Source organism: Mastomys coucha, unplaced genomic scaffold (assembly GCF_008632895.1).
Source record: "Mastomys coucha isolate ucsf_1 unplaced genomic scaffold, UCSF_Mcou_1 pScaffold11, whole genome shotgun sequence".
Lineage (NCBI taxonomy): Eukaryota > Metazoa > Chordata > Mammalia > Rodentia > Muridae > Mastomys > Mastomys coucha.
Window position 1 is genome coordinate 32,350,587 of NW_022196893.1, and position 14,723 is coordinate 32,365,309.

The following is a 14,723-nucleotide window of genomic DNA, read 5'->3' on the forward strand; positions in this document are numbered from 1 at the left end:
TGTCCAGGGCAATGGCCGTCCAGCCCCACTACCAGTCAGATGGGCAGGGGAATGGCCGTCCAGCCCCACTACCAGTCAGATGGGATGTCCAGGGCAATGGCCGTCCAGCCCCACTACCAGTCAGATGGGATGTCCAGGGCAATGGCCGTCCAGCCCCACTACCAGTCAGATGGGGTATCCAGGGCAATGGCCGTCCAGCCTCACTACCAGTCAGATGGGGTGTCCAGGGCAATGGCCATCCAGCCTCACTACCAGTCAGATGGGGTGTCCAGGGCAATGGCCGTCCAGCCTCACTATCAGTCAGATGGGATGCCCAGGGCTTTCCTTGTGGTGGTGGTGGCCAGTTTCCTTCACCACCTGTCTCCTGCCAGCCTCTGGATGTAGCCCGTGAGACCTGGTACGAGCCGGGTTTGTTTTCTAAGCATCCGGGTCAGACCTCGTTCGTGCCTTAACTCCTCTCTACAGTCTTCAGCATGATCATCATGTGCACCATCCTGACCAACTGTGTATTCATGACTTTTAGTAACCCTCCCGAATGGTCCAAGAATGTGGAGTAAGTGACACTTCCTTTGTTCCTTTCGTAGATTCTGGTTCTGTTACTCCACAGTTTCTCTGTGGGGGGTGTTGTGGGGGGGTGGGGCACTGAGGGTAAGGTGGAAGCTAGGAAACAGGGTTAGACATGAGTTCTAGAAAGCCACTCTGCTCTCCCCCTTCCCCTTGGTAGCAGAGGCTTTGCCATCCTGGGTCCTCCTTCCCCAAGGCTAAGATAGCTCCGAGGGCCTCCTTGCCTGTTCCAGAGTCATCTCATTATAATCCTTAGAGCCCCAGGTAGGTCTAGTGCAGCATCCCAGCTGCTGCAGGCATGTCACCAGGCTTCCTCCCGCCACGGCCACGCTCCCATGCCCTTTCTGTCTTGTCTGTGTGGTGAAGGTACACCCCAGGCGAGTGTCATCCAAAGTTTCCACCAGGAATAACCTCAGCTGTCCGCATCCCTGACAGGTACACATTCACAGGGATTTACACATTTGAATCACTAGTGAAAATCATCGCAAGAGGTTTCTGCATAGACGGCTTCACCTTCTTACGAGACCCATGGAACTGGCTAGACTTCAGTGTCATCATGATGGCGTGAGTCCCTTCTTTATTTTACGGTATTCTCTGTGTGTGTGTGTTTGCATGCGTGCGTGTATGTGTGCATGTCCATGCACGTGTGTGCATGCGTGTGTGTGTGTGTGTGTGTGTGTGTGCGTGTGTGTATGCATATGCATGCGTGCGTGTCCATGCATGTGTGTGCATGTGTATGAGTGTGTGTGCGTGTGTCCTGAATAGGCTTGCAAGATGGTACAAGTAAATGAGAGTTTGTAAGCTCAGCAGAACAGAGAATTCTTCTTTGTTTTTCTTTTTTGAGATAGGGTCTCATGTAGCCCAGGCTGTCCTTGAACTCACCATATAACCAAGACTGTCTTGAACTCTGATCTCTTTACCTCCACCTCCCTGTGCTGAGATTAGAAGCTTGTGCCTTGGCTTGGTTGCAGAATGGGGAATTCTAGGGTAATTGCTTACTACCAACGGGCATTTAACTATGGTTCTTGCTTGCAAGGCCTTCTCAGTTTTCAGACAGCACAGCTTATGTGGGGGAAGGTAAAGAGATGATTTATAGCTGGGAGAACAGTGGGCAGCAGTTTCTCATGACCTTTCCCTTATATTTTACTCCCCTTTATGACACTGGCCAAGGTCCCCATTATTAGAGGGCCTCTGTGAAGGCATGAAATATTTTAGGTGTAAACTTTTGGCTGAAAATGCAGTTGAGGCCTCTGACTCAAAACATGAGCCAAAGTATCCAGACTGACATGTTCAGAAAATGTACCAGAGTTCCCCCTGGAGACTGGGGGGCCTTACACAGGTGTGCTGGCTGCATCTGGGCAGTTCATTCTGTTCCAGTTATAAAAAGTGTCTGTTTGAGAAATTTAGCCGATAGTGGCTGTATCTTTTTATTTTTGTGTTAAGAAAGTACTTTATCATTTAAGGGGAGGCTCAGAGTGGGCTACAGGTTGTGTGTATAAAGATGTGTGAACAGAAGAAAATGTTTGCATGTACGTGGCCCGAGTATCAGGAGGAAGATGCCATTCCACTGTGAAATGGGAGCGAGCAGTGTGTGCTGCGTGTCTGCAAACAGAAGTGACGCTCTGCTCTGGGAAGATGCTCTCTACTCTCTAGCATGATAGAATCTACATTGATTGGTGTGCAATTAAAAATTCTCATCCCTGCTAGGCACAGGGCTGCAGATACAATGGGCATATAACTGGATTTTTGCTCTGATCTTATGATCTGGATTTTTTTTTTTCTGAGCCTGACTTTTATCTGGATAAAACTTCATCTGCAGACATGACTGCAAAATGTGCATACAACTCCTGGAGAAGTCACAGATACTGCCACATAGGCGTTTTGGCATTGTCAACCAGGGGTTGCTTTACTTTAACATGAATTCGGGGGTTTTTTGTTGTTGTTGTTGTTTCGAGACAGGGTTTCTCCATGTAGCCCTAACTGTCCTGGAACTCACTCTGTAGACCAGGCTGGCCTCAAACTCAGAAATCTGCCTGCCTCTGCCTCCCAAGTGCTGGGATTAAAGGCGTGCGCCACCATTGCCCAGTGAATTTGTTTTTTGTTTTTTGTTTTTTTTATGAGGCTCTTGCTAAAAGAAAAGCCTCTGCTTCTTAGAGAATTGCTCACAAAATTGAGAACATACATCTTTGATACCTCATGGCCTCTCTCTTCTTAAAGAAAGGTAAATGGGCTGACAGTCAAGTTACTCTGGTAAAATTAGCAGAGCACATAGCAGCTAAGAGAGTAAACCCCAGACCTACTATCAATTCTTTACAGTATACTCTGAATTCTTCCTGCATATTTTTTTTTAAAATATGTGTTCCTTAAATGTTTATATTTTGAAATTTTTCTTTTTTTAGGGGAACAAAATAAAACCGTAACTTGTATATAAAACCCTTTCTTCCCCCGTTCTCAAACCCTCACCCAGTGATACCATTACAAGTTAACTTTGGTTTGATTCTGCAGGTATATAACAGAGTTTGTAAACCTAGGCAATGTTTCAGCTCTACGCACTTTCAGGGTACTGAGGGCTTTGAAAACTATTTCGGTAATCCCAGGTAAGATGGCTCGGGCTTGGTGTCAGGTGTTGGGTTAGGGCCCTGATGTGACGTATTGTACTTTTTTGTTTTGTTGTGGTTTTGTGGTTTTTTTTTTTCCTTTGGTGTTTGTGTCTGTACCTGTGTTTGTCATTTGTGTCTGTGTGTGACCTCCCTCACTACAGATATGTGACAGAGTTTGTGGACCTGGGCAATGTCTCAGCGCTGAGAACATTCAGGGTTCTCCGAGCTTTGAAAACTATCTCTGTAATTCCAGGTGAGCAAATGCGTGCACAAGACCGGTCTTGCCTCGCTCTTACTTTCTCTCATTCGTTTTGTCTGCCACGTTTGAAGCTGGGATTGGCACATCTGATATGCCTTGTGGCGTCCCGCATGCTTTCCCTCAGAAGTACTCTCTGGAATGGCCCTTTGGTCCTTAGGCAGACGTCTCGGACCATGCTTGCCGGGCATGCGGCTCTCATTCCATCCATGCGTTTGAAAGAAAAGCACATGCTTATAAACCCTTAGCACCTTACAGCATCCGAGGAGAGGTATACCGGAGCAAGCTGTGCCATTGTATGTGAACCATTTGAATCATGGCCTCATGGAATTACAGTGACTTCAATATCCACCCCCATCCCACTGCTTGTGATTTCAGACTTCCCGTAGCATGTTCTGCCAACAGCATGTTATTCAAAGATTTGAACTTTTTTACTGGTACCATACTAATGTAATCATTTAGTCAAGAACCAGCTTGCCCAGTTAACTAGTCAGGTCAGACTAGTTTAAGTGCAAAAGTCTTGGAGACATTGAGATAAGTTTTAAGTTACTGCCTCCCATATTTTACAAGTGTCTGCTTCGGTAGAATGAGACCTGGTAGGTGTCTACTGGGAGTGAACTCAGGGATCACTCTCAAGTGTAAATCCCACTGAAAGCTGATTTAAAGTCAAAGGTAAGCTATAAACAAAAATCAGAGAAACACGGAGAGATGAAAGGAAGAAGAGAATGGGTGGACAATCTCCTAAAGATATTTAAAAGGTATTTTAAAAGGCATATAAAGATATATGCCTTTTACTTTTACCTGCTCCAGCTAACTTAATGATTCTAAGCCTCTTGAAGGTTTTTGGTCCCCTTGAGATGGAGATGAGATTTCACAGACACCCCAACCCCCTGCCACCCATCTACTGTGAGGTTAAGATTCTGTAACTTAAAGTCATTGCGCCCGGGAAATAACCTTTCTAAGAACCGGTCTTGAAATCTAGAAGGAAGGGTATGTTTAAGGATAAGACTAACAGTAACCAGGCAAAGACAAAGGAGTGTTGATGCCATTTGGGTTTTAGCTAGGGTCAGGATTATTAAGGGTGACTCCCCAGAGTTAGGGCTTTCCACTGTGTTCTATGGAAACAGGGTGCTAAGTGCCATCACCTGATCTTGTGGTCTCTCCCCTCGTGGTTGATTACAGAAACAGTTCTTTTATCCTCTATTCAACATCATGCCAATGTCCTAGGCAGAGAAACACAAAGATCTGAGGTGTAAGGAGGGTATGATTTACCAGGACTTTCAAGGGTGGTAAACCCCAGGCAGGCCTTCTGCAGCAGGTGGACCACCAGATCTCTCCTTTCATTTCTCCCTTGGTCTCTCTCCTCCTCTGACCCCTTTAACATGATTCCATGTTCCTGCCCATCTCCTCTGCACACCCTGTGAGGCATCTGTCTCTTTATGTTCTTGTGATCTCAAAACTTCTCTTCCAGAATTAAATCAGAAAGCCATGTTCTGTTCACTAACTGGGGCAGCAGATGCTCTCCCCAGCCTGGCTCGTCCCTGCTGTTCTTGTCTCTGCTGTAGGGTTATCTTTCGAGCTGGGAATTTCTGCAAAGTAATTCTCATCAGGTTACTTAATATTCTGTAGTGTGCGTGCGTGCGTGCGTGCGTGCATACGTACATGCATACGTACATGTGCATGTATAAATATGCAGTGTGTATAGCATAGTGCCTGGTCCACAGCAGTGCTGCATAAATGATTGTACTAGAAGCACTTACTATAAAAGAACCCAATAAACGGTCTGTGTCAGACTTCACAGTCTGAAGTAGATTCACAGATTACTATAAACACACCCAACCTCCCACCCCTGGTCCAGTTGAGCTTTGGGAAGCTAACTGCAATGGAAAACTAACTTTTTTTTTTTATTCTTTGTTTATTTTTGTTTTTGGAAAACTAACTTTAATGGTAGTAAAGCTCGCAGCCCTGTCAGTGACAAAGCTTTTTCTCAATATTTACCATTACTGAGGGAAACCCAGTAGTTGGCATCCTATGCAGAGTTCTGAACTTGTCAGTCACTCCCTGGAGGGCTGCTGTCCTGTTCCTGTAAGCTATCCATGTTTCCTTCCAAGGAGGGGTCACCATGTGTACATTATTGGATTAGCATCTATCTCTTGCTTAAAAAATCAAAGTTACTTTGACTCCAGGTTACAGAGCTGGGACACAGTAGCTCTCAGTACATGCTAAAGCCATGTACACAACCGTGTCAGAAGATTTTCCCTCTCCCCGTTCTCCTGGCAGCTCTTTGGTTCTTAAGTTCTTCCTGAAGCAGTTAGGACTCCAGGAAGGAAGCTGAGTGTATGAGTCACTTTTCAGGCTCTTATGACAGAGGGTCTGATGGAAGCAACCGAAGGAGGGAGGGTCTGTGTTGTGTAGAGAAATGCAGTCTTTCATGTTGGCAGGTATGGTGGCAGGAACATGAGGCCATAGGTCACACCCATCTTCAGCCAGCATGATGCCCACCACAGCTTGCCTTTGTGTTTAGTGCAGGACCGACCCTAGCCCATGGAATGGCGGCACCCAACCCTGAGGATAGGCCTTCCACACCTCATTGAAACCCCCGTGGACACCCTCACAGACAATCCTGTCAGGTTGACAGTCCAGATTAGCTGCTTTGGAGGGTAACCAGGGGCTGACACGGAGCCTGTAAAGACCTCACGGCAGTCTCTGCTGCTCAGCTTCATTTGTGAGAAATGCTTGCAGAGAGCCTTCGCCCCATCTTTTCCTGGCCAGCGTTTTGGTTTTGGTTGTGGTTGTTTTATTTTTGTTTTTTCTCTTACTTTTTGTTAGCTGTTTTGAATGTGTCAGTTCAGCCAGGATTCTTAGTTCACGCCAACCTTTTGTAGAAGAAGTCTTTACATAGAACCTCCACCGCACTTACAAAGACCAAGCTCACATGCTGACCCCTCCTTATCTGAGACTGGGATACAGGCCACCTGTGGGTTCTTCTTGACCTCAAAGGCATCCTATGGGAGAATAGTACACACACCTCTGTGCTGAAAGAGCCGTTATCTTTGGGGCAGAACCAGTGAGGTTCAACCTGACATCGAGCTATTCTGCTAGGAAGTTCTCGTCTTAAAGCTTTGTTCTCACTTTTTACTCATTCGGGGCCTGGGCAGAAAGTGATCATCTGTCGATTCCATTGGAAGTGTCATCCAATGCCTGCCCTGATCTCATGAGTTCTCCTGTGTCTCCTGGAGAGGCCTTTTCACCTTGGACAGCGCTGGAGCCAGGGAGTGTGGGTCCTGTGGTGGGCTCCCAGGCGAGACTGTAGCTCCCAGTCTTTAGAACTGTGGGTCTGCCTTACACTTCTCTTGGACGTTTCCTTTCTCTATGCTCATCTCTGTTTCTTCCATTCTTCCCCAGTGAGCTCGGGTAGCAAACAGACAATGTGAGTGGCCTTTTCTTCCTGCCCAGTTTTCCCAAAGCCTTTTCTTTAAACATATACATTGTATGTGTGGCAGCTTTTCCTGCTTAGTGACGGTATAGCTTGAAGACTATAGTCATTAATGGTTTATTTTTATTTATTTATCTTTGTAGTTTTTGTATCTTGAGACAGGGTTTGTCTGTGTAGCCCTGGCTATGCCGGAACTCACTCTGTAGACCAGGTTGGCTTCAGCTTAGAAATCTGCCTGCCTCTGTCTCCCAAGTGCTAGGATTACAGACTTGTTCCACCACTATCAGGCTGATTGTTTCTTTTTAAATATTCAAGTTTTAAATCTTGTTGCTTTTGTACTTCTCTTCTTTCTACCTTGAAAATATTAAGGAAAAATAACTAAAAGCAATAGTGGTCCTAAATGGAAAAAAAAAAAGTGAGAGCCAGCATTTGCAGGAGGAAGGTGAGTGAGGGCTGACGGGAACTGGGAGCTCTCCTTTCAGTCTGGCTGAGAGGGAATCCAACATTCATCTTGTGAGAAATTAGCTCACATGGCTTCAAACCACTTAACTGTCTCAACCTGAGTGGCATATGGGAATTTGAATTGCCTTTGTTTATAATTGGACCGCCCTAGCCGCAGATTGTTCCCAACATGCATGGCTGACTTCTCTGGACACAGCACACAGGTGGCTTTGTTCATTAGTTCAAGGGATTTCTGGTTATTGCATCCAGTGACAGAAGGGATCAAAGGCGCCTTTGGACATAGAGTGGAGTAGAAGCCTGAAGCGCAGGCTTCCCCTGCTTCTCCAGACCCCTAAAATACCCAGCCGCCTCTCCAGAAGCTGACCTTCATACCTTGGGTCCCCCTGTCCTTTCAAAGTATGTAGTAATGTATAGACTTCTGTGCAGGTACATGCTGATGCTGCTTAACGCTAGCCTCTTGGGAGTTCTCGCTGTCCAATTTGCCCCCACGTGGCTTCTGTTGCGTGCTCTGTTGTGTAGGAGTCATTTGAAGGTGCATTCTGCTCTAGTTTGGATAACTGGCTTTTCAGTGTCTTGCTTGTTCTGCTGTGTGGTGTTGTAAGCCAATAGAAGAGGCAAAGGAGCTTCTCTTGACAGCCAGGGCAGGGGCAGTCTACATACTCTGCCCACGTCGTGGATTCCACTGGGAGTCTTGTGTCTCTGCTGACCACTGCTTTTGGTGGTTAGGTGTATGTGCTCCATGAGCACACTCCAGGCAACCTGGCTGCTCTGTCATCAGTCCCAGGGAAGGAGGAATTGCCAGTGAGGCCAGTGTACAGCTCAGTGGACAGTCCAGTGCTAAGAACCTGTCCAGCACCTCTCTAACATGTCCTCCCCCTGCACACCTGGTGCCCTCCCCCTGCACACCTGGTGCCCTCCCCCTGCACACCTGGCGCCATTCCACAGTCCTCTCCCCTGTGCCATCCTCTCCTTTCCTTTGAGATCTGGATGAGAATCTTCGAGAGCACTTTGCCGATGACTGCTGCTGTTCGTGTGACTTAGAGATTACTCTTGCCTAATTAAGATTGATTTCTCTGAGCCTCTGTGCAGTACAAGCAGCCCAAATGTCATCCCCAGCCAAGTTTCCACTTTAAACTTCAAGTTAAACAAACTCACCAGCAAGATGATCTAAGCTTCAGCTATCAGAGCACCTGAGGAAAGTGACCTGAGCTTCGTGAACTCCTGTTTGCAGATTTCCTCAGCTGTGACGCCTGGCTGATGGAGAGGGATAGCAAGCTGCTTGTGAGGATTCAGGCCCATCTCTAGGAAGTGAGCCCCAGGCATGGGACAGGAGCTCTACTGGAAAGCTTCGGGCTCCAGTCAGGAACCTCTGAGGCAAGCAGAGTGCAGAGCCAGAAGACCCCAGAGACCCCAGAGTTCTTTGTTTCTGCCACTCTCTCTCCACATGTCTGCTTCCTTCTGAATACAAGTTCCTTTACTCTCTCAATCATCTCTTAAAATGACCCAGTAGGGCTGGGGCAAACTCTCACTTCTGTATGTTATTATTTCTGCCACTTGGTCAGATAACTGTTTCTTGTCCTGCTGCAGATCCTTATGGGAAAGGGTCAGATGACCACTTAGACATCTGCAACTACCAAGAGAGAGTTTCCTTGTATAAACAAAGCTACTAAAAGCACATTGACAGCTGGGCGGTGGTGGTGCATGCCTATAATCCTAGCACTTGGGAGGCAGAGGCAGGCGGATTTCCGAGTTCGAGGCCAGCCTGATCTACAGAGTTCCAGGACAGCCAGGGCTACACAGAGAAACCCTGTCTCGGAAAAACCAAAAAAAAAAAAAAAAAAAAAAAAAAGTACATTGACAGGGACAGGGGCTTCTTAGAGTTGTGGCCTACAATTTCTTGTCACATAGACTTGGAACACCCCAAGATTCCCACCCTAGCAAGCTAGGTCAGACTCATGGTGAAATTATGTGATTGATTGAGTGAATTGTTTTATTTGTAGCAAGTGCTTTTGTTTTGTATATTTTGTGGTTTGACACTCTTCTTGCTACTGTAAATAGCAGCGTTGTCAAGGGCATTAGATTGTCATCGCTGCTCAGATGGGTGCCTGTCTGAAGTCTGTAGAGGAGGGAGCTGTGTAAGATCTCCATCCAAGAGAATTCCAGGAAAAGAAGCATGATAGCCATTCTTCAGGGCCCAGTTGCCCCTCTTCCAATCATTCTTCAATAGCTTAGGCGCCCAAACTTGAATTCTAGGCCCCAGGTAGGCCTGTTCCATTCCAGTCAAAATGTAATGAGAAATTTCCATTCTCCAGAAGTGGTGTAGAGATCAGCTTTGTAACTCTGGGACAGTTCTTGATGCCTGCCTCTCGTGCCTAGCTGTACAATCGCATGCTTTGGCTACAGACAATGGTTTGACATCTCACTTCCTGAATCTCTGCCCTGTTTCTGAAGCGTCTTCTCTTCACTGCCCACTGCCACACACTGCCCACTGCCACGCACTGCCCACTGCCATGCACTGCCCACTGCCATGCACTGCCCACTGCCACGCACTGCCCATTGCCGCGCACTGCCTATGGAAGAGAGCCGAAGCTCTGAGAAGTGACCTTAAGTCTGTTCTGAGCCATGGTGGATTAGAACAGTGACAGATCATCCCAATACCCTTCTGCTTCTCCTGCCTAGCCCCTCTGGAGGCAAGGAATCTGAGCAGAAAGCCCTGTCCTCTGGAACACGGGCCAGCCAAGCTCATTCCCCTGGGTGCTCCTGGAATCTGGGCAAGCTCATGTCCCCTGGGTGCTATAGCCTACAGCCTCAGGGGAGGTCATGCTGGAAGGAGGCTCAGGCCCTGCACACTTTCCCTGTAGGTGCTTTCTGGTTATGTGGAAAGAAAAGGAGAGAAGAGAAGGAAGAATGAGTCTCTATTATTTACTCTCAGTAGACATTTAAGTGCCTATTTGGGGCCAGGTCCTCTCCTAGACTAGGCACTCGTGGACTCAGGAGAGAAAGTCTGTGGAGCTTAACTCAGCACCCGGGGTAGTCACTTGCAAAATACAGTGGGCAAAAAAGCACATCCAAACACTCATTAGATCATCACCACAGGGATGATGCTTAGCCCTGAGCAGTGGCTTGATCCCAACCAAGTCTCTTCCAGGGGACACTAGATGTGTAACAGCAACATGTTACACGTGCTCTGGGGTCATGTCCTGCATTAGACATTTCTCCAATTTGTTATTTCACTTAAATGCCACAACAGATTGATGAGATCAGAATGCAGATCTTTGTAGACAGCCCAAGGCTCAAACAGTGATTGATCGTAATCAGAGGCTTGAACAGTGATTGATCGGAATCAGAGGCTCGAACAGTGATTGATCATAATCAGAGGCTTGAACAGTGATTGATCGGAATCAGAGGCTTGAACAGTGATTGATTATAATCAGTGTGACCAGGTGCTGTTAAGTTTGCTGTATGAAACTCGCTCAGCCCTCGCATCTGATAGCCAGCCATGATTGTCTCTATTTACTTTTTCATTTGTGGTGGTGCTGGGGGTGGTGCCAGGGCCTTGTCTGTACTGGGCAAATGCTCTGGCATCTGGCAGAGCCTCTTATAATTACCCTCTTAAAGGTAGAAATGCCGACAGCCCAGAGTGTTAGTTGTAGTGTCGGGGTGATGCGTATAAGTAGCACACCTGGTTAGGCTTAGCGATGGCCCACCCAGCTATGGCAACCTTCCCTGGGGTACCAGAAGTTCGTCAAGGCTGAGCTCCTCCCGAGGCCTGTACATGAAGACTCAGAGTGTCCTCTTGCTCATCTTGTACACCTCAGGAGTATTGGTGTTTTGTGCGCTGTGTCCTGTGATAGCCTGCTGTTGCGCACACTGAGGATTGCCACACACAGACTTTTAACTCAAGCAGCATGGACCTATAACTGTATTTTATGTGCTCCCCCCATCACTGACTTCTGCCTAGGCAGTGTGGAAGTGACCATCTTCGGGTTTAAATTTAAACCCATTGTCTCACATTTAAACCTCAGGTTGGGACTGGCAGGATAACTCCTTCAGAGAACATATACCTGGCATGCACGAAGCTTTGAATCCAGTTTCCAGCACCAACCACAAAATTGAATAAAACTTCACATGACAATGATTTGCAAGCGCTTTGTTTCTAATCTAGGACACAAGGAAGATCAGTGTAGCAAGCAGGGAATGGAAACTGTAAAACCTGTATTGATAACAACCTGTTCAATACGTGGACATCTCCAGAGCCCGTCCGCGCTTCTTGCTTCTTATTGGCTTATAAACTATTCAACGAGTCCCTCTCCAGCGTGCAGGCCTCCTTAATCCCTGATCGTTTTCTGTTTACTCAACAAACGTTTATTGGGGGTTAGTTGTTATAGATACAAGGGCAGACAAGATGGACCAAAAAAAAAAATTTTTTTTTATAGCCATGACAAACGCTACAGGGGAGATAGAAAGCCACGGCACTGGTGGGAGGGGCCTGAGAGCTGGGAGGCAGGGAGGGGCTTCCCAGGGAAAGAGGAGTTATGTGGGGGAGGCTGAGGGAAGGGGTGGGGCCTGTAGGAGGAGGGGCTGGCAGATGTGAGGCCCCAGGAGAGCGAAGGGGAGAGGGGCCACGTGCCAGGAAGATTAATTTTAAAGGATGGTTGAGTTAGAAACACATACTTCTGGAAAGCGGTAATTCTGCCAACTTGTTACTCTGTGTGTAAAGATGCAGTGGCCACATTTCAAGCAGGGTCCTCTGGGGAGAGTAGAAGCTGGGACCAAGAGAGGGAGGCCGGGGAAAGTAGGCAGGACCTTGGCTTGACTCTGGTTCTGGGGGCTCTGTCTCTTCAGGCCTGAAGACAATTGTGGGCGCCCTCATCCAGTCTGTGAAGAAGCTGTCAGACGTGATGATCCTGACAGTGTTCTGCCTGAGTGTTTTCGCCCTGATTGGCCTGCAGCTCTTCATGGGGAACCTTCGAAACAAGTGTGTCATATGGCCCATAAACTTCAACGAGAGCTATCTCGAGAACGGCACCAGAGGCTTTGACTGGGAGGAGTATATCAACAATAAAAGTAGGTGTCTCCCTCAGCAAGAGGGAAGCTTCACCCAGGGTCCACCACAGAGCTACCGAAAGTGGTCCGGCCCAGAGAGGCACAGCACAGCCAGATGGCGCTGGGAAGCTCCTGCCTTGTCACCAAGGCAGAACTGCACAGCAGCTCTCAAGTCTACTGTTATCATTTTTATCTTGTCTTATTTTTTTCGAGACATATATGAAACTACTCATCACTTGAGAGAAATAAAAATCAATTAAGTAGCCACAAGGAAGCATTGCCAAGAAGATCTCAGGGACAGCGCCTTCTGATTAAAAGTAGGACGTGGTAACTAATGACTAGTGAGGGGTTTTGGAACAGCTTGATAAAAATATTACAAGGATAAAAGGGCAAATCGTGTAAAGGGATGACAATCTCAGAAACTTACTATGGATCAGCATTTTTCAACCCGGGGGCCATGACCCCCTGGGGGTCGCACGTCAGATATTTACAATTCATAACAGTAGCAAAATCATAGTTATGAAATAGGAACAAAATAATTTTACTGTTGGGGGTCGGCACAACATGAGGTGTTGCATGCAAGAAAGGGTCACAGCGTTAGGAAGGTTGAAACCACTGCCTAAAGATCTTTGATTTATCAGCAGAGGCTGGCATGCAGAGCTGAGGCAGGAGAGTCAAGTGCCCATGGGTGCGGCATCCCCTCGAGGGCTTTAGGGTAGCTCTTGAGTACAGGAGATTATTAATGGGAGGAATTCTCCTCAGCTTCCTGCTGCTGGGAAAGATTTATCCGAGCTAAAATCAATAGCAGCTTCTGCTGGCACACCGAGGCGCATGTAACCGTATTCTCTCATTCACCAGAATCTGCCTATTCATTTCCTGCCTCTTCCCACTTTTCTAGCAAACTTTTACACGATCCCTGGCATGCTAGAACCCTTGCTCTGCGGGAACAGTTCTGACGCTGGGTAAGTAGCTCGCTGACTCCCGTTGTTCTTAACATGCTGATTACCAGCTGGATCTAATCGGGCAAGAGTTTCCCTTTCTCATGCTCACGTACTGGGCCCTGCATGGTCTGACCTATAGGCTGACCCAGATTCTCTTTCCGTTTCATATTTGACCCCCACCCCCAAAGTTGAGATTTCACTGGAAAGTGAGTGTGCAATCTCAAACTAAAATCACAGATGCAAAAAGATCAGGGGTTCTCTGAAGCACAGTTAGCTTTCCTGGCTCTTGTACACCCTCTTGTCCTACACTGACATGGTTAATACAAATGGAACAAGAGCTCCGTCCCGTTGAGAGGTTAAGTCCAGGGATGGCCCACAGGGTACTAGCTCTGACATGGTACAGAAAGGGGCAGTTGCCAAGATTACAGTCCTGTTCCTGCGGCTTCTGGCCAACCCATTTATGTTGTGGTCTTCCTCGTCCACAACATAGATTTAATTAACTGCGCTCTCTTCCTCACAGGGTTACTGTGAAGGGCCTGTTAAGTACTGTACATGAAAGTATTTTATAAACATAGGTAAGGTGCTGATGTCTCACTAAGTACATTGGTCCCTTAGTATTTGCCTTTTTAATATTATCCTGACAACAAGAAAGCGAGTTAAATTCTATATTGAAATAGATACTAGCGATTACATTAAAAAGAGACATCACAGGAGTCCAAAGGCAGGAGAAATTATATAACTGTTTCTCTCAAGGGCATGAAATAGATGGGCTTGTGTAATCTATTATTTCCAAGGTCATGACTAGATGGGGTTATTTTGAAAAATGCTGAACTTCCTCCCTATGTGTGTGTGTGTGTGTGTTTTTATGTGCACACGTATGATTTGTGGGTGGGTATGTGTATGTGTGTGCATACACACATGTGGATGTATGCATTTGTGTGAATAAAATCTAGGGCCTTGAAGTTACAAGGCAAGTCCCCTTGCACTGAACTGTGGTCTCTTCCTGTTGTGTCCCTTTCCTTCTTCAGGCAATGCCCAGAGGGATACCAGTGCATGAAGGCAGGAAGAAATCCCAACTATGGCTACACCAGCTTCGACACCTTCAGCTGGGCCTTCTTGGCATTATTTCGCCTTATGACTCAGGACTATTGGGAGAATTTATACCAGCTGGTGAGTACTGCCTCTTTTTCTTTAGTGATATCGTCCACACGGGGGTATGATGAGCAGGTCACTTTCTGTGTGACACACCCATACTGAAGACATTAGGTATGATCTAGGAACAGCATTTCTCAATTCCTCAGGATGGATGAATTCAGCCCGCTCTTAGCCCAGTTTCTTACACTCCAACCACCTCAGAGCACCTGCTTCCTCTCAGGTTGCTCTCTGCACCCCGACCGCCTCAGAGCACCTGCTTCCTC

At 47.1% G+C, this 14,723-nt stretch overlaps 1 protein-coding gene across 7 annotated transcripts in view; it reads left to right on the plus strand.

The window, feature by feature from the left end:
* The window catches only part of Scn8a (sodium voltage-gated channel alpha subunit 8), a 182,910-nt gene that overhangs the window by 86,627 nt on the left and 81,560 nt on the right, over window positions 1-14,723 (plus strand). For 6 of the 7 annotated variants that reach the window (XM_031356119.1, XM_031356110.1, XM_031356124.1 and 3 more), the window contains exons 4-9: window positions 464-553; window positions 1,000-1,128; window positions 3,326-3,417; window positions 12,164-12,385; window positions 13,263-13,326; window positions 14,334-14,475. In XM_031356119.1, the coding sequence (XP_031211979.1) occupies window positions 464-553; window positions 1,000-1,128; window positions 3,326-3,417; window positions 12,164-12,385; window positions 13,263-13,326; window positions 14,334-14,475 (739 nt within the window). Of the gene's footprint in view, window positions 1-463; window positions 554-999; window positions 1,129-3,069; window positions 3,162-3,325; window positions 3,418-12,163; window positions 12,386-13,262; window positions 13,327-14,333; window positions 14,476-14,723 lie in introns of all 7 variants that reach the window. The other variant, XM_031356127.1, reaches the window with a different exon arrangement.